At 36.8% G+C, this 20,659-nt stretch overlaps 1 protein-coding gene across 1 annotated transcript in view; it reads right to left on the bottom strand.

The window, feature by feature from the left end:
* The window catches only part of LOC133204770 (tetratricopeptide repeat protein 28-like), a 54,886-nt gene continuing 34,227 nt past the window's right edge, over positions 1 to 20,659 (bottom strand). The window contains exons 3-16 of the mRNA XM_061340514.1: positions 15,015 to 15,162; positions 14,516 to 14,788; positions 9,663 to 11,969; positions 9,062 to 9,202; positions 8,597 to 8,874; positions 8,102 to 8,351; positions 7,590 to 7,755; positions 5,856 to 7,155; positions 5,484 to 5,715; positions 5,282 to 5,358; positions 5,053 to 5,161; positions 3,258 to 3,365; positions 2,835 to 3,046; positions 1 to 2,733 (exon numbers count right to left, since the gene is read on the bottom strand). Coding sequence (XP_061196498.1) covers positions 532 to 2,733; positions 2,835 to 3,046; positions 3,258 to 3,365; positions 5,053 to 5,161; positions 5,282 to 5,358; positions 5,484 to 5,715; positions 5,856 to 7,155; positions 7,590 to 7,755; positions 8,102 to 8,351; positions 8,597 to 8,874; positions 9,062 to 9,202; positions 9,663 to 11,969; positions 14,516 to 14,788; positions 15,015 to 15,162 — 7,803 coding nt within the window. The 3' untranslated portion in view covers positions 1 to 531. The remainder of the gene's footprint in view (positions 2,734 to 2,834; positions 3,047 to 3,257; positions 3,366 to 5,052; positions 5,162 to 5,281; positions 5,359 to 5,483; positions 5,716 to 5,855; positions 7,156 to 7,589; positions 7,756 to 8,101; positions 8,352 to 8,596; positions 8,875 to 9,061; positions 9,203 to 9,662; positions 11,970 to 14,515; positions 14,789 to 15,014; positions 15,163 to 20,659) is intronic.

The following is a 20,659-nucleotide window of genomic DNA, read 5'->3' as shown; positions in this document are numbered from 1 at the left end:
TTAGAATATTTTATTGTATATTCAGTAGCCTTTTCTTTTAGCCAGGCCACTCCACAATGTTAAATAAAATGCATAGTGATATTGCTACAGTTATGAATGTTCACTTATATATACAAGCATGTAATGAGCCTTTTTGGAAGTAAATATATGTACAACAAAGGTATATTATTAAATATAAATGAATATTTTTGGAATGAAATTGAATAGAAAATGCACTGGACAATAAGACACAATACAAAAAAAAAATAACATTGAAAAAATGCAAGAATGGCAATTCAGATCTACTTCCCTGCATCTTGTTTTAATTATAAAGAAATTTAAATTACTTGTATTTTTTGCACTTGCATGAGATAAAAATATAACAGTACCCCATATATAAAGTAAATGCTTTGAAAATTACTTGTTTTAATTAAAATACATTCTTTTAAAAATTCGGTATTCTTAAGATGTCATGTGAGCATAGGAATATCACAAAATACATTTAAATTAAAACTCCAGTAGTTTGTCTGTTAAGTAAAAATCACAGAAGAGTTAGCACTTTGATGACTGTAATACCTGGGTCTTCCTACCACGTCCCAAGTACAATTGTCTAATCTGGTCAGAGGTCCTGGTGCCGGGCCCACCAGGATTCACACCACTCTGAGCCAGGTTAGCTTTGTATGTAGGAAGAGCACTATTTCTGAGCTCCATTGCACTGGGGTTTTGATTTCCGTTCACAACAACTCCACCTCTCACTGTACCATTCATGTAGAAGCTTTCCATGGCCGTAGGAACACTACCGTTTCCGAAAGTTTTCATTGGTGGATACTGGTTAGTTGTTTCACTGATATGGTTCCCTGATATACGAATGGGTTGTTTTGAGCCAATGAAATTGTTAGGTTTAAATCTGTCTGCTGGATTAATAGGAAAATGTATTGGGGTCACAGGGCTAGCCCTATTAGAGTTTTGTGTGCTGGAAGAGTCTAAATCACTGGGTTCAGAGTCAGAAAAACTCACTCTCTTCTTGGGTTTCTTGTTCTTTTCTCTTAAGCAACTTGGTGAAGAATTCAGAATTGACTTTGGACTAGTTCCTCTTGTGGATCCATGGGAGCTGTTAAAACTGTTATCATGTAAAGGATGACCATTCCCTCCTCCACTGATAGGAGATTCAGGAATCTCAGGAGTACTTGTTTGACTATTATGCATGGGTGAAGGTGATAGTGTTAGTCTGCTGTTTGATGGGGGAATTTTCACAGGATTGTTAGGGCTATGAATCACTGTCACTATTGAAGATGCAGAAGAGCTCACACTCATTTTACTGTCCGGCCTTTGATGATTTTGAGAATTAACGGAATTGAGAAAAGAAGAGGCATCTCTAGTGACACTTCCTCTTGCAAGATTTTGTAATGATGTCTTATCCACTGTCTGGTTATTCTTCATGGAAGAAAAATTTTGTTTTGGCGATGAACTTGTAAAAGCTGAGATATTGCTTGACTGGAGATTTTGTTGGACAGCTAAAGAGTTTATTCTGGACACTATTGAGTTCACATTATTGAAATCTTGAGCTGGAGATGGGTGAGTATTGTTCACATTGGCACTTTGAGGTGAGTTTGAGGAAAGGTTCTCTGTGTAAGGTTGAAATGATTTTGGTTTCTTGGGAATGGGAGGTGGTGGTCTTTTGCCTTCTAAAAGCATTTGTCTTCCGACTACACTTCTCTCATCACTAGGATGTCCATTTGCTTGCTGAGCAGGTGCACTGATTTTCTGTGAGTTGTGGAATTCTTTACGTAAAGCCATTGCCTCTTGTCTGGATGAAGCAAGGCTTTCTCTTTGGATATGTTCTAACTTTTCCCTGTAATTCTCAACATCAGCATTAATGCGAAGAGCCAACTCCTTATGTCCAAGTTTTGTCACATCAATGCTCTGTTGACTGGCATCACTTTGATTTGATGAAGTCACCTCTGAATGAAATCCAGACTCATTTGGCACTGGCTCAACATTTTTGATATTTTTGATAATCATCGCCTCTGGAAGTTCATTGGGTAATCCATTAGTATCACTTATACCACTGGTGTCAGACATGTCTGACTGCCTCAGAGCATCATTTCTTTGAAAAAGATCACTTCCACTATCAGACAAAGAATTCTGAGGTTCGACTTCACAAGCACTACTAATATTTGACAAATCTGAGCTCCTATGAGCATCATATCTGTCGAAGTTTGACGGACGGTGTGACATTTCACTGTCTCTTACAGAACTATTCATACTAACATCACTGTATCCACTGTTCTGTCTGCTGAAATTATACTCCTCATGCTCCGAATAATCAGATCCTCCACTTCGAACACTTCCACTTAATTTTGCAGGATATGAATATGTATATTCCTGAGTGCAGCTGCTAGGAGACTGTGTTCCAAATCCATCTGACAAACTATAGTGCTCTGTACTAGACTGGAGCATGTCCCGGTCAGGTGTTCTAGCATCCGGAATGGTGCTACACTCACTGTCAGAGTTTGTGGATACAGTCATCCTATATTCCTTCCAGCTGTTTCCAGAACTTGTATGTCCATCAGTCTCACTTTCACTATTCTCACTGATCTCTTGAAGCTCATGAATATCATTGTGATGGGAATGATGAGATAAGGTGGTACCAGAAGGTCCATACATATTACGGATTCTGTTCTGGTGACTGAGGTAGATAGAGGGGTCTGTCCTCTGATTTCTGGAGCTGACTTTTCTTCCTGAAAGCCCTCCCTGAAAGTTAAAATAAAACAAACATAAGTGATCATTCTTTTATAGGTTTATGCCACAGAAATAAGCTTACACCCTAGAAAATACATGTAAATCAGACCTACCTGATGCATCAGTTGCATCTTGGTCATCATTCTCATTTTTTCCATTTCAGCAGGATTGAAGAGAGACTTTTTCCTGCTGCCTCTGGGGGACAAAGGAGGGGTGCTTCCCTTTGAGAAGTTGGAGGTTGAGGTAGAGCCACTATGGGAGGAGGATAAACTTTCTAGACTGCTGGAACTGTCCACAGACAGGGATTTTGGAGCCTCTTGGGTGTCTATGGAATGCAAAAGCAGAGAATATTATAACTAATTTGCAAAATCTTTGGTTGATTTTTGCATGAATTTAGTTTTTCTACATTTTACAGCAAACCTCTAAAAACTACTAATTTTAAAGGCAATCTTGGTCAAATTCTTTCAATTAGTAAAAGCTGTTTGAAAAGTATGAGTTAAAGTTTTTCTTTTCTTTTTCAAATGAAATCCACTTACCGAAAACAGCAACTAAAGACTGTAAGGCAAACTGAAGTTGGCGACGATTAGCTTGTTTTCCAAGTCTAAGGGTGACTTCATCTTTTCCAACTTCAACCAAGTCCAAACCTGAAGATGAAAATTTCATCTTTTAAGTAAAAATAGCAAATATAAACAAGAGGCCCATGGGCCACATCGCTCACCTGAGCACATTGGCTAGGAAAAAAAGCAAAAACCAGTACAGTATTGAAAAGTTTACAGGGAGGGGGTGTTGAATTTTAAACTACCTGATGATGCTTTCATATCAATATAACAAATATCTTTGTTGTTCTTGAGCAGCAGATTTTTTTCCCATATATTCATTTGTAAAAATTTGATCCCTCATTGTGGCCCCACCCTACCCCCGGGGGCCCTCATTTGAACAAATTTCATTCTACACTACCGAAAGATGCCTCCATATCAATTTGACTAATCATGGCTTTTCTGTTCTTGAGAAAAAGACTTTTTCCTATATATTCCTCTGTAAATTTGATCACCCATTGTGGCCCCAACCTATCCCCGGGGTAATGATTTGAACAAACTTGAATCTTCACTATCTGAGGATGCTTCCATATAAATATGACCAATCATGGCTTTACTGTTCTTAAGAAGAAGATTTTTAAAGATATTTTCCTATATATTTCTATGTAAAACTTTGATCCCCCCTTGTGGAACCACCCTACCCCCGGGGGTTATTATTTGAACAAATTTGAAACTTCACTACCTGAGGATGCTTCCATATAAATATGACCAATCATGGCTTTACTGTTTTTAGAGATATTTTCCTATGTATTTCTATGTAAAACTTGGATCCCCCATTGTGGCCCCACCCTACCCCCGGGGGTTATGATTTGAACAAACTTGAATCTTCACTACCTGAGGATGTTTCCATATAAATATGACCAATCATGGCTTTACTGTTCTTAAGAAGAAGATTTTTAAAGGTTTTTTTCTATATATTTCTATGTAAAACTTGGATCCCCCATTGTGGCCCCACCCTTCCCCCGGGGGTCATGATTTGAACAAACTTGAATCTACACTACCTGAGGATGCTTCCATAAAAATATGACCAATCATGGCTTTGCTGTTCTTAAGAAGAAGATTTTTAAAGATATTTTCCTATATATTTCTATGTAAAACTTGGATCCCCCATTGTGGCCCCACCCTACCCCCGGGGGTCATGATTTGAACAAACTTGAATCTACACTACCTGAGGATGTTTCCATATAAATATGACCAATCTTGGCTTTACTGTTCTTAAGAAGAAGATTTTTAAAGATATTTTCCTATATATTTCTATGTAAAACTTGGATCCCCCATTGTGGCCCCACCCTATCCCCGGGGGCCATGATTTGAACAAACTTGAATCTACACTACCTGAGGATGTTTCCACATAAGTTTCATCTTTCCTGGTCCAGTGGTTCTTGAGAAGAAGATTTTTAAATGATGCCATTATTTTTTCACTAATTCCTAATTATCTCCCTTTGAAAGAGGGCTTGGCCCTTCATTTGAACAAACTTGAATCCCCTTTACCCAAGGATGCTTTGTGGCAAGTTTGGTTGAATTTGGCCCAGTGGTTCTTGAGAAGAAGATGAAAATGTGAAAAGTTTACAACAACAACGCCAACGACAATGCCAACGACAACAACGACGACAGACAACGGACAAATTTTGATCAGAAAAGCTCACTTGAGCCTTTGGCTCAGGTGAGCTAAAAACCCCATAAGATTACAAGTGAAAACAACTGAGAAAGTTTTGAATATATGTGTATCCTTTACCAAGAGAAGCCAAGAACTCATGACATCCAGTCATGCGCCACAGTTTGACACAGATTTGCACATCAATGTTGGACTCCTTGGCAGCCATCTTGCTCAAAATATCTCTGATCTACAAAAGGTACCAACATTTCTATCATTAATATTCTGACACAAACCATTACACCAGCACCATGTCCTTCTGTAGTTATATTTTTTATTACTGTAACCTTTTTTAATGTAATTAACTTACTACTAGGATGTAGGCCTCTCCTGCTTCATAATTTGGAAGGAATTTGGACAAGGCAGTCAAACAGCTTGGCGGCAGACCTACCAAATTTGATAAAATAAACATATAATCTTTCAGGCATACCTTTAAAAAATTCTTTTTCTCGTTTTACTGAGAAATGCAGAGGTTAAGTTGAGTTGCCTTTCTTGGCCAATCATTTACTCACCTAGTAGAGCTTGCAGACTGGCACTGGCCTGAGTCAGTCGGTCCCCAGGATCTGTCTGAGGAAAGAACACTGCTGGTGGCAACCCATTCCTAGCGGCCTCAAACCGGAATCCCACAGCCTGCAGAAGGTCTTTCCAACCAGGGATTCCCCCTACCTTGTTCTCAATTGACTGACAAGTGGTGTACATAGAATTCTTTATACCCTGATGAATTCTCTGTAGAGACTTTTCAATCTGTTCAAAAAAATTATTCATGACAAATGTATTTACTGTGTTTGTTATAATAATAGATTACAAAGAGTTGTCTCCCTTTTGAGCAAAATAATAATGAAAGTTCAATTAAAGATAAAAAGAAGAAAAAATTGAACTCTTACCAAATGCAGCAGGACTCTCATGGCTTCCCTACACTGGTTCTGTGACTGCAGAAGCTCACAGATAGCATGCCCCATCAAAGCTATCTTGCTGCTAAGCTTAACATCATGACCCACAAGAATCCAGCCTCCCCAGTTGGCAGGATGGGAGAACTGTTTTGTAGACTGAACAGACTTGATTCCATGAGACAGAGCTTGTGTCACCCTTCTACCCTCCTGGAGGGCAGTGTAGAAATTTCTCATCAGCAGCTTGGCTGCAGCATCAGGAACTGGCCAGAGAGAATAAAGAACACACTTGGCACCTGCACTCAACAGAGCTCGAGTGAGCCCCACCACACCATCAGAGTTTATACGACCTGCACGATCGTCTGTATATCCTGAACTCAACACAACTAGTTTTGCATGAAGTTTAAGGTTAAGAATATCTGCTGCTGTGAGAAGATACTCTGATAACGAAGGTCCATCAAAGCCTCCCATATCACTAGCACTGTCATCAGAGTCAATGGAGGGAAAGGAGTGCTGGGTGGTCAGATTATCACCAGGGCATAACACAATGGAGGAAAGTTTCCAAGACAAGTGACAGGCAAAATGGATCACCTCCACTTGTTCTATCTGATTCAAAACAGCTGCTTTGGTGGCTTCTGCGCCAATAAGTGGACGGCTGGTCAGAAGTTCTCCCACAATTCTAGCCTCATATTCTGATCCTGGGATATCTTTGAAGCACCACCCTTGACTGACAGAAGATGGCATTTTTGGACTTCCTACAATGACAGCTCCTGAAGAGTCAATTACAGGTCGGCCATGACGGTCATGTTTCTGGCCATTTGTAAGGGCAGTGATGGACGGCATTATGTGCAGATTAAAACGTTCAAACATGTACTCCTGATTCTGTTCCTTCCGCAACACAGGAAATGGAATCAGATACAACTCCCCCTGCAAAACTAGGACCAAGTCAATAGGTCCACCTCCCCATTCTGCAGACACTGTAGCTATGGCTTCCTCCATAGGACCAATCAACACTTGATATAACACAGAAAGAGGAGCCCGAGTGGATGCCTGGGATTTCATGCGTAGACTAGACTTTCTGTGCATGTTAAAGCTGTTTGTTGTAAAGGTGGTGGACAGACTGAACATGCTACTGAGGCTGTAGTTGCTGCTGTTGAGTTTGTGGTTCCGATTGACCATTCGGAGGAATCCAGTTCTGTCGTTCTCAGCATTGAGTTTGTCACCAAGCTCTTCCAGATGTTGTTGCCAGACATCGTCTGATTCACTGTCTGTCTCGCTCTCACGACTGCTGTTATTCCTAAAACAGGAGAGATATATTACATTGGGTTGTAATAAAAACTAATCACATACAGAACTAAAATTACTTCCAGAAGCTATGATATCCATGTACAGTTAAACCTCATTATCTCGAACTCGATGGGGCCAAGAAAAAACTTCGATATATCCAAATATGTTGAGGGCAAAATACTTCAAAAATAAGTGCTTGGGACTTCTATATCACTTTGAAATATCCATGGCATTCAAGATATCAGTGTTCAAGGTACCGAAGTTCACTGCATATTTTTATTTTTAAGAAATAATTAAAAATTACAAAGCCTTTGCTACATTCTAAAAATTGGGCATAATGACAATACATGTATATGAAAGTCACAGAAAATTTCTTTCAGGTTATTTCACTTGCATTTATTTAAAAATGGATATCAAAAAATGAGAGATATCCTGATGACAGACCTGAGAGTGTGGCTTTCTATTCCCATGGACTCTCTGACATGTCCCACATACTGGTCCAGAACAGAACAGGAGCCAAAGTTAACACTCCTCATACTCAGAGTGTCGCTGTGTTCTCCGTAATCTGCCTCTAACTCAGTCATGTTTGTCTCGTGAAATTTTACAATACCTAAAACAAGAAATATATACTAAAGATTAGTAATATGCTATTTGATATCTTTTACAACTTGTGCATTACTCCTTTAGAAAATTGCATTAAATCACAACTGAAAAATTCATTAATAAAACCTGCACAGTTTCTGAAAAGCCATTAATGATTTTATCTTGTGCAATTACAATGTTTAATTTATTTTCTTCTACTGGTAATGAAAAAACATGAAAACTGAATATAAGAAGAAGTATCATTTATTAATGGTTGTTGCCATGCTCACTGTGAATTTACTTCTGCTTTTTCATTAACGTTTTATTGATTGATTTCAAAATTATTTTCAGAAAGCCTTTTTCTAGCTTCCTACCATTGTCAGGAGTCAGTAACCAGCTATATAGATAACCAGCTGCAATGGAGTAACAGAGGACCAGAGACTTCTGTTTGGAGACGATACTGACAATCTGGTCACAAGTGATTGGGGCGGGGTCAATATCATTCCGGTACATCCCCTCGCTTCCTGCCTGTCGCTCCAGCAGGTAGTCGATGAAAGCTCGAGTGCAGGCTCGCTCGGCCATAACCAGAGCCTCCTCATGTCGATTCAAGGAAACAAGAACTCGCTGTCAAGAGAAACAGCAAAATGTAAGAGTCTAGACATTTAAAGAATTCATACTGAGTTGAGGGCATGTCTTACAAGTATTTACCAATTCATTTCCTGATAAAAATCATTAACCACTTAAATGTACAACTTGACAAGATACAAAGATTCCTTCTGAGAAGGACATGATACTGTTCGGGGAGTCCTTGACATATCTGATAAAATGTCAACAAATATGGTTAATAACTTGCTGGCATATCTTTTTACCTGTAGCGCCTGATAACAAGCTGTCTGAAGGTCAAACAGTGACATCTTGTACTCGCTGTTGAGCTGGCCATCTCGTCTGATGCTCTCAAACAGGTCTGTGGCCTTATATAACTGTTGCTGACACTCATCCAGGTCCCCCTTACCCCACAGGGACAAACCGAGGCGGTGGCGAATCTTCGCCTCATCCTCTTTTCTTCCCAACTGTTCCGCAATCGTAAGACCTTGCCGCAGATACTCAACAGCTTGTGAGTGGTTATTAAGTGCATGGTGAACACGACCTAGACAAAACCAAACATTTCCATTACAGCAATGCATAATCCTAGTCAAATATATAACATTTTCTCATTTAATAGATGTGTAGGCTTTAATGTGAAAAAGCACTTAGTCTGTAGCTTCAGGAAACACAGAGATAACAAAGCCACTAATAAATACAAAGCCTGGAAACAATAACTTGTCCATCCTTACCCAGACTGCTGTAAGCTAGAGTTTTAGCCACTCTGTCATTCAGTTGAGCTGCGATGCTCAGGTGCTGCTCCTCATACTGAATGGCTTCCTCAAAATTTCCCAGTGACTCATGGGTCAGACCGAGATTTCCATAGGCTCGACCTAATAAAAAAGACAAAGATAAACTCAACAGTATTTCTTAGCACACAATTTCAAAAATTCATGTTATGCATTTTAATCTAAAATTTCCATGAGAATATTAGGAAGACTATTTGAAACATTATTTCTTTGAGGTGGAACAATTTTCTGCAACCTTGAAATTAAGCAATTTAAAAAATCTGAGCCTCAAAGATAAGCAGACACACATACACACAAAATACTACATGTTCTCTAAAAACTAATTCCTTGAAACCTACCGGTATCTAAAATCCAGAAGTTTAAGAATTTTGACATCAACATTCTCATTAATTTAACAATATGGCAAATTGAACTTAAGAAAAAAGTCCTTACAATTATCAGGAATCCACAAATCACTAATCAATCCAACAAATTTCTCCTACTCCCATTGCATATTCTATAATTTCCAACAAATACTAACAATTTAAATAAAAAGGATACTTACATTGACAAGTGGAATTGTTTGTCTGCTCTGCTATATGTAGGTCCATCTGATGATACTCCAGAGCTTTGTCGTAATCACCCATGTTCTGATAAACCCCTCCCAAACCACACGCTGCCTCTCCCTCACATCTCTTATCCTCCATCTCTTGAGCAATGGTCAACTGATGTTGAAGACAGGAAATGGCTTGCTCAAAATTACCCAGATGGCTATGCAAACAACCCAGCTCACCATAAGCTGATGCCTTTGCTGAGCTGCTGTTAAGCTCATGGGCCACAACAAGTCTCTTTTCAAAGCACACCAAAGCCTGTTGGAGGTTGCCCATATTTTTATGGGCATTTCCAAGCCCTCTGTATGCTTTGTCTTGATCAGACAAACTGTTGGCTTGTTGAGAAATGGCCAGGTACTGTTCATGACATTTTACAGATTCATCAAAATCTCCCAGGGCTTCGTAGCAATCACCAAGGTTACCCAGAGCTCGACCTTTGTCATATATAGATGCTACACAACTCACTTGCTCTAGCATGGCTAACTGCTGTTCAAACAGTCCAATTGCATCTTCAAAACAGTTCATGTTCATTTTTGTTATTGCAAGATTGCCACAGGCCTGTGCTTCTAAGGAGCTATTCTGAAGTTCCCTAGCTTTCTCCAGTTGCTCCTCATAGCACTTCAATGCATCCATATAATGTCCCAGAGACATGTGAACATTTCCAAGGTGACCATGTGCTCTGCACTCACCCCGGCGATCATCCATGTCCTGTCTAATACTAAGCTCCTGAGTATGGTAACCTAAAGCTTTGTCATATTGTCCAAGATTCCTATGGGCAGCACCCAATGCACCGTAAGAAGTTGCTATCAAATCTTTACTGTTTGTTTGTTTGGCCATTTGTAACTGTTCTTTGTATATTGCTATAGCTTCTGTCACATCACCCATCTTTAATAAAACATCTCCAATATTTCCCAGTGCTCTGAATATTCCCTTTGTATTCTTTATACTTTTCATGATAGTTAAACAGTTCCTTTGACATTCTAAAGATTCTTGATAGTCATGTAAAGCTTTATGGGCAAGGCCCAAGTTACAGTATGCCCGGGCCATGCCCAGTTGGTCTTTTAACTCCCTAGCAATAGACATGTCCTGTTCATAGTATCTCACAGCCTCTAGGTGATTTCCCAAAGCAAAATGAGCATAGCCCAGATTAAAGCAAGCTTTAGCTTCACCCTCGGAATCATGCAACTCTTGTGATAACATTAAATATTGCTCATAAAATCTCACAGCACTAGCGTAATCTCCTCTTGAACTATAAAAATTTCCCAAGTTACACAAAGCCCTAGCTTCACTGGGAGTGTCTTTGAGTTCTTTGGAAATGTTGAGATGAGATGTGTAATGAAACTGGGCTTTCTCCACCATGCCCAGTGCCTGATAGGCCACGGCCAGGTTTCCATGAGTAGCTCCTTCAGAATGGCGATCGTTCACTTGTGAAGAAATTTGTAATTCCTGTTTATGATATTTCACAGCTTGTTCATAATTCTTTAAAGCACAGTAAGCATTTCCCAAATTCCCATATGCACGTCCCTGACTAGCATTATCACCAAGTTCCTTTGCAATGCGAAGGTGCACCTGATGAAGTTTCAATGCAGACTTAAATTCACTGAGTTGGTGGAAGATAATTCCCAAGTTAGAACAAGCCCGGCCTTCAGCCACTTTGTCTTTAGTCTGTAAAGCATTGTCAAGTTGTTTTTCATGATACTTTCTTGCATTTTCATAGTCCATCATGCACCGGGATGCATGGCCCAAACCAGCATAAGCCCGGGCTTCTAACGTTTTATCTTGTCTTTCCTCCGCAATCTGAAGAACCTGTTTATGATAAGATATCGCTTTTTGATAATCCCTTTTGTAATGAAATGCACTTCCTAAGTTACTATATGCTCTGGCCTCTTCGACACTATTTTTCAAATTTTTGGCGATTTGTAAATGTTTATTATGACACTCAACCGCACTACTGAATTCTCCCATTGCCAGATACACAGCCCCAGCATTTCCAATTTCCCTAGCTTCTTGCAGTTTGTCTCCACTTTGCTTCATTAGAAAGAGACACTGTTTGTGGCTCTGTAGAGCATTGGGATAGTCTCCGATGGCAGTGTACACGTGTCCCAGACTGCCCAGAGCAGACGCGGCTGCCTGTCGCTGCTTGAGCTTCATCGCCAAGGCCAACTGGTATCTGTGATTGGACAGTGCCTCCTTGTAGTGACCTTTAGAAAAGTAGGCTGACCCCAGGTTTCCATAGGCACGACACTCTCCATCATGGTCCCCTGAAAATTATTACATCAAAATTAACTGAAAATTATTACATCACAATTAACTGAAAATTGTTACATCAGAATTAACTGAAAATTATTACATCACAATTAACTGAAAATTATTACAGGAACAAGTTGACCAGGAATACAGTTTTATAAAGAAGTAAATGAGTCTACTTTCAAAGATTTAGTTAACTTGCAACGCATTCTGCACATATACCAAGGTCATACATCAAAATATGTAAGTTGCAAAATTAGTAATGATACTTTTGGGCACCTAAGAATTTGAAAAACAGGCTACAGTTCTTAAATCAATTAAATTTTGCATTTTAAAAATGTTGGTTATACATATTATATAACATATAACATATGATGCTTAAAGGATTCATAAACTTTCTCATTTTCATTTCTGAATTAATCATGTTTTAATTTTCATGTACATGCTTAGAGTATCAACTATAAAGTGATTTATCAATATCAAAATATATAATGCTGAGGAAGAATTACGACTCTGAAATTAATAATATCCATTGTGAATATATAGGTAATAAGATTGCAATATAAAAGGTGCTTATTTTTCCCTGATTAAAAATGTGTACTTTGGTGCTTATATACATAAAGGTATGAGGGTAGATAGCCAATAAATACTATACCCGTAGAAAAATTAACTGGAAAAAAGATTGTTTTCAATACATGATCTTATCATAAATTTATTAATCGAATAATAATAATATGAGGTTATAATTATCTGGTATTTTAATGATCCCTAACTGACATATAAGGGTTTAAAACTCAGCATATCTCAAGTACATAACTGTATACTTGAATGTTTGAGATAAAACGAAATTGATAGGGGCACTTGTAGGTTAAATCATAAAGCAATATTATCAGATTATTTAGTTTTAAACTTCATGTGTTAAAAAACAACCTTGTAAACCCTTACTCAAATGGTCTGACATTTCTTTGCTAGATCACAAAATGATTGGTTTGGAATGAAGATCTTTCTATCAAGAATTTTCTTAACAACAGTAATGCATTTTTTATATGGATAATGGTCTGATAGGAACAATGGTTGACTCAAATGGAATTTCAAACACCAAAAAAATCAATCAAGGTTTAAGAACTCTGTGAATCACGTGCAAGCCTTCGAGTGTTCTAACAATGTTTGCGAAGAAAGAAAGGAATTGCGTTCTTTCTTGCATTTAAAGGAGACTGCACTACCAAAAAGAATTTTCAATCACTCTTATCAAAATGTTGTTGTAACGCAAGAATGTCAAAATAATTATCAATATTAAATAGTCTTAATTAAAATTTTACTCTTAGTGGCCTATTTTAATATCTTCAAAGATGGCACTTGCCCTGAGTAATCTCCCCTTGGATAGAATTAGTCAATTACATTTTAGGGCACTAATATTGTGTAAAATGTACCGGAGTAGGCCCCCCCAGTTCTTGTTGAGATCTTTTTAGTACTGAATTATCTACTTTAATCCAACCATCCCTCACAATGGTCTTAAGAATTAAAAGATCATAAATACACTAAGCAAACAAGGACAAATAATTGATCGTAGATTTAAAAGGAACACAAATAATGTGTACACTTCTATTGGGAAAGTCGACGAAACACAACTGAATAAACACGCGCTTTACAGAATGGAAGCACGCCAAAATATTAAACTTGGACCTAGAAAAAACATGAGCCCCGATTCAATTAGCATAAGGCTGCAAAAGATCGACACTTGGAAGAAAAGAAAATTTTATTAACCAACTTCATGTCAATTATATCAATGATAATTTACTCTGTAGACACTCAAGGCATTGAAAAAAAGATTCACTTGCAATTAACAAAGCAAAGTTATTAGGATAATTGTGGCTCTTTTCTCTTGTTTGATTACAAAATATGACAATTTTATGATTGTTCCCAGCCCAAATTGCAAGCAATTTTGACAATATGGCTAGCAGGCAAATTAAAAATTGTCAGGTTACGAAATCAATTCCGCTTCATTTTACATGGGAACAGGCAATTTGGGACTTTTTTGTCTCAATCTGAATGCTCAAATTTTGATCACAATTTGATTCTCTTTCTTGTTTTCAAGGTGATAGGTCTAAATAATTTAGCATTTTTTTATACTAATGAAATTGCAACAGAATATATTTGGATAATGGAGATCAACTGCTTTTATATATGGTTTTGTTCTCATGAATAATTGACTCTAACAAAAATGACTCTGATGAGTAAAAAACTCTACCTCTGACAAAAATTAAAAATTGATCCTATCGCAATAACCTTAGTACTTTTATATCTGACTAGTACGTCAACTATTACACAGCATTTAAACAATAAGACAAATTCTTGTTGCAAGAAACACTTGTTCATATTTGTGATGCATGGTAAAATTTTATTCATATTTGTCAGCTCATATAGGTCACATTCTTTTGATTCATTTGGCCACATTTTTAGGTCAAAATAACCTACATTCAACATATTTTAAATTCACAATAACCTATAGTATATAGTAATTCATGATACTTGAAGACAGGTGCTTTTTTTATCTACCTACCAAGTGACTTTGCTACAGAGAGATCATGCTGCATGTATGAGATGGCAGTATCTATACTCCCCAGGCCCCAGTATGCACTGCTTAATGCAGAAAAGACAGATCCTCGAAGCTTTAAGCTGCATGTTCCAATCTGCAGAGCAGCTTCCAGCATAGACACAGCAGCACTGTAATGACCTGCTGCCAGAAGCTCCTGGCCAATCACAGAGATGATAACAAAAGAACTCTGGTTTAATTTCAACTTCTGCAATTGGTTGAATGTTGGTCCAAGTTTGTCTGAAAGGAATTTCAAGAAGAATAAAATTATTCTACACTCATTTTCCTTTTTTAAATACAGAAAAATTCAATTCTTTTACATATTTTTAAGTCAAAGTGAATTACTCAATTTGCGAAAAGGTATTTTTAAGTAAAAAGCACGAGAAATCTGTTGATATTTCTTCTATAGAGATGTAGTTTTATATCCTTAATAAGATGTGTGAAAATCAGTGCTTTGAATTTATACCTTTGAGTGGGGACTTGAGCGCTGCATCAATAAGACCAGTTATGAGGTTGGAGTTGTTTGAGTCTTGGGCCAGCCCCGCCCCAAACGCAGCCAATGCTTCTCCATGCTGCCCTAGGTTCTGTAGCGCTACACCCTCGCGTAGGTAGGCCTAGAATACAAAACAAGAGGGATTTTATTACACACTCTCCATTCCATCTTTGAGATTAGTGTTATGTTGCTATTTATTATTATGTGCACATTGTGAGAGGGGGAAAAGTATCTTTTCTAAGAAATTATAACTGTTTCACACTTTACAGGCATATTATAAATTGTCTGGTTCTCTCTCAGACTATTACTAAGTTAAATAATGACTGGCAATATACCTTAATAATTTGAGCATAATTTATGTGGAAATTTAAAAAGAATATATTGTTTCCTCCATATAAAATTAGTTTGGGTTTGACTTCTCAATTCCAAGTTTATAATTATACATGTGCAGACAATTTTGTTTCCTTTGATCTTCAAAGGAAACCCATTTATCCCCCAATTGAAACAAATTAATATATCATAAATCTATAGGATAAATTATTGCTAATTAAACACATTAAGGGTATTCTTTTTCAATCCAATCTTCCGATATTTATCTCAATAATTGCTATGTTTATACATGCGTTTGACCAACGTTCATAGCGATTAGCACACAGATGAATGGACTAGATTTCTATTGAGAAAAGTCATTAGAAACTACAAAGGGCTTTCTTGCTTTCGATTGTCCTTCAGTGGTCACATCTTTATTATAGCAATGTCTGCTATGTGACTGAAGTTAATGGAATGCCGTACAAGTCTTGGGATGTTTTAACCAAGAAGGTTGATGACTCAAAGCCTCGTGCATTGTGATGAACATGAAGACATTCAACCACCTCGTAGATCTCGTTTCTAACGCTTTGCAATAAATTTCACTAGCTGTGCCTTAATAAGTGCCCGTTATCGTCAATTGAACAAACAAAACTCATTCATTACAACTGCAAGATTCTAACTTTAAAACAACAAAAGGGAAAGTTTCGTAATCGGAGATGAGACAGTCAGTGGTCTGTTGCCTTCGCTAGATCTCTATCAATCAAGTCGCCACACGACAGCAAAATGAAGTCTTAGAAAACAAAAAGCAGTGACATTAAAATATGAAAGAACAAGTGCATTTGCTCAGCAGAAGAACTTGGGACACTGGAAAACAATCAAGTATGACAAGAATTAAAAGGGACAAAGAACACAGCTCATTAGAAGTTAGGTCTGTGCGTATTCAGGTAGAAACTGCTGAAAGCTTCCTGCACTTAGCTGCCCTTTTTGGACACCAATATTAGTTTACAGTTATCAGGAGTTTTGATCTACCCATAATGACATTATTCATCGACATATTACAGCATAGTCACATAACATACCCCTCTGCTGAAATTAGACTTTTGGTGATATTTAGGGGGGTATACCCAAAAATAGACTGAGTTTGTGGGTAAATTCAGTTTGACTATTGTCTAAGATCGTGAAAGTACATGGACAAAACAAAGGAACAACCAAAATGAATCAGTGTTTCAAACTTATGTAACAGAAGATTGGTACATTTCATTCAATCTTGTTCACCATCAAGTGTTCAGAAATTTCCTCTTTCTGAAAAAAAAGCTTACAAATCTATTTCCTGTTGGAGTTCAAAACCATTGAACAAGTAGACAAATTGAAATTGATTAAATCCCCATCTTCGATAAATTATTTTCACTTTCTTTTTCATTTCCAACACTACATCATACTAATCAATCATTGGGGGCAAACATTAGTCAAGACCCAGATAGATTTATCTCCCCTGCTCAATTGATGTTTCAAATTAAATTAAGGTTAGAGTGGGTTTGGTTTGCATTGGGTGGTCATTTTGCCGAGCGGGACAGCCAGTGCAAACACAGGTCACAATAGTTTCCAATCCTTTGCAATCACAAAGAACAATTTACAAATTAAAATCCCAAGACATTTAACAGTTAAGAATGACCATTTCTGAGATAAAAAGCCATTGTCAATATTTGAAATGGGGATCAGCAATTGAACCTGTATCTATTAACTGTATACCTGCAAAAATATATTTTGAAACTTAAAATCATATGCATGGTTTAAGAACACAAGGAAACATAGATTGAAAGTTCAATGAACAACTCCTAACTGTAACACATACATGTATATAATAAAGCTAATCCTATAGATCAACACTTTGGGATGGATTAAACTGTTATGAAAGCTTCATATAGATATGTCATGTTTTGTGGACAAACATGCCCAATATATACACTTTGCAGAGCTTTGAGCTAACTTTGAACAGTTTTTATGAGAGGCGATGCCTCTTGAATTATACGAGTTAACAACGAGATTACTCTTGATCAGTGCATTTTCCACATTAAGCTTGAAAATTCAGACATTATGTACACCAAAATTGGGCAAACCTTCTCTATTTAATTTGAAAATCAATTAAGCTTAGTCAAAGATATGCATGCCTTAATTCCACTTAAAGAGTAATGATTACTGAAGTCCAAATGATTATTCCAAGCCAGTACTGTCAATGACATCAAAGTGCATAGATATATGCAATAAAAATTTACTGCCTGAAACCAACCAGGTGATGTATGTAAATATTATTGCTTAATACAGGCAATAAACCTCTAAACTACACAAGTCTGAGTGATATTTGATTTACTATTGAATTTTTTTTGATCACAGGAAAAGTTTAAAATTGAATGATAGATTTTTCTAAAATTCATAATTTTATTATGCAGCACTGTCATTAATACTCTGTATTTGGAATGTTCAATTTAATTTTATACATCTAGGTGATCTAGGGGTTGAAATCTAAATAAATTATGCATATAGAGTTAAAATTAAATATGATTTTTCATTAAAACAAAATATGGGGTAACCACAGAACAAAAGATCCATTCTTATGCCATTTTATTCACAAATCAATGCAAAAAGTGATGAAGTTAGGTGACAAAATTTCTTCAATTACAAATAAATAGTTAATTTACACAATTTTGATGAGTTTGTAAAAGAACAAAAATAAAACAAAATCCCAAAATATTAACCTCAACTAAGTTAAAAAACATTCTTTTGAAAAATATGAAAAAGAAATAGAATCTCATTTTCAACAAATAAGACTTAGTGTACCAATATATATGTGAATCCTTTCAAATCTGACATGCATTGGGACACAGATTTTGTGTCAGAATGGACAAGGTGTCGGATTGCTCAGGGTAAAGACCATGGAAAATAATAATAAAGTATAGGTCCAGAATCACAGTGAAACAGATTACACAGGTGTTAGATTAGATAGCCCGGTTTACTGTATTGAATATGGTGGTGTCCAAGTGAAAATTTTCAAGAGGGTGACTAGAAAAAAAAAGTCAAAATATCTCTTTTTAAACTTTTAACTTTCTTTGATAGTAACTTTATCAATTGATTTATATGTGTGCTAGACCAACATGTATCAGACCATACGTGACAAAAGTCCATTTAAAATGCCTACTTATAAAGCAAAAAAACTCTCCGATATATCATTTTCTTCTATTGCAAGAGGTTTGAACTCAAAATAACCAAATTAAATTGTGAATAAAGCATGTGATACCACTGTTATTATCATAAGAGTACACTCTTCAGGAATATTAACTATCAAGACAATGGACTCTCTTCAGACTGGCTGACACAATTTTCAACAGTACAATATGGTTGGGACAGAACGAGAAAGGGGTTTGATCAAATACTTGGACAGGAACAACCACAACTGCAGCTGTTTTCTGAGGGCCTATTGTAGTCTCTCAGTTCTCATTGTTGAGAGGTATAGAAAAAGTGTGTTGAACTTCTAAGGAGAGAAAGTTGGAGAAGTTGATTGATACTTGCTGATTATATTTTTAGAGTGTACACTGTGGATCAATAGTGGGAAGAGACCCAGTCGGTCGGTATTGATCTCGGGGTCCATATTTCCACTGTTTCACAGGAAACTTATGGTTCTATCCAAATCTTTGTGTGCCGGTAATTGTCAAAGTTCCCAAGAATTTAATCATATTATAATCCCTTTCATGAAGAGTATTGACAAAGTCTATAGGAAAGAGGAATAAAGAAAACATTAGGGGGATTAAGACTTTTACTCTGAACTCGAATATTGACACGTTACAGTAATTAATCCAGTTAAATCAGATAGATTTAACTGTCTCCACAGAGTTTGTATTGACGCTATTAATTGCATCCATTTAATGCACAGTTCGATTCTTTTGTGTGGCCGTTCTCTTACCTCTAACCGTTCTATACAAAACTAATCTGATGTTTTACATAGTAATCTAACATGAATTAAACTTTGTAAACAAGGGGTTAATTCCGTTAATCAAATGTCATTCAATTTTGTGTCCTTACTAAATATTTCTATGGTTACTGTCTCTGACTTGCCATTGTCATTTTAAATTTTTGTTAAACATTGGCCTTAAACTACTTAATGTCAGATTGCTGAACAAGCTTTGTTTGTCTTAATTGTTGGCTACTGGCAGTTGGTATAAATTTTTAAGGATGATTTTTGCATTTAAATTTGCTGAAGTTTTACTGCAGGTTCAATACTTTCAAAGTCATGCCTTTGCCTACAGCCAGAACGGAAATGTTTCACACTCCTTTTAAGGAGAAAGCTGTCATATTAAAACCGAAACAAACTCTAATACCCAAAAGAGGCAGTCATTTTTCTCACCTGAAGCAAAAACTGAAGAATCCAATGTTTGGTATAGTTATTGTCTAGGTTTATAATTAAATGTTCTCATAGACCACACATAATGTGCTTTCAGACGATAATTTTCTGCTTAAAGCATGTATTTCATTCATATTTTAAGAGAATGTCCACTTTTTTTCTCCCCAGAGATCAATAAAAGACAAAAGTAAATTGGATATAATCAAAGTTCATGGACTTAATCTATAAGTTTTTTTTATGTGTGTCAGACAGTTGCAGAGATGAAAAGCACGAAACTTGATAAGATATTGTTGAGAGTGACAATAAATTAATTGTCATCTTTATTAATTAATAAACCTGCATATAAGGCACAATATTAATACATTTCAAGGCATTTAATTATCAATCTCTGTCTCTCGCATTATCTGAATGAAAAGTAAGAATAATTGCACCACAGTGCTTTGGACATCTGCACTATGGCGGGAATTCCACAATTCCTGACAATGATTAACAAACAGGAACAAAAAGACAGTAAGCAGACACCTGTAATCGGACAGTCATGACCAGTGTCCATCATAAACCTGTCAGAAACTGTCCACTATGGGGATCCTGATGCATGTTCTACCATCAATCCACAGTGTGGACCACTATGCCACAGTGTCATTCATACATGAACACAGAGGACTGAATAACACCAGTTTTTATTGACCAATCAAAAAAGGGTGTAATCTGCAAAGGTGTTCTCCAAACAAAAGTCTGGCTGATGGTCTAAAGACCACAAAAACCATATGTCCCACTCTACTTAAGGACAATTGCTCATATAAAAGTGCTCCCTGCATTGTGTACATATTTTAATGATCAGCAAATATCAATATTATTACACATGCCATTAATGACGAGTTCCATCTTGCTATTTGCCCATTAATCAGCTCAATAT

Source organism: Saccostrea echinata, unplaced genomic scaffold (assembly GCF_033153115.1).
Source record: "Saccostrea echinata isolate AGI-Se365-2 ecotype Australia unplaced genomic scaffold, CSIRO_AGI_Sech_v1 ptg000054l, whole genome shotgun sequence".
NCBI lineage: Eukaryota > Metazoa > Mollusca > Bivalvia > Ostreida > Ostreidae > Saccostrea > Saccostrea echinata.
This window is presented reverse-complemented; position numbering and strand designations above follow the sequence as displayed.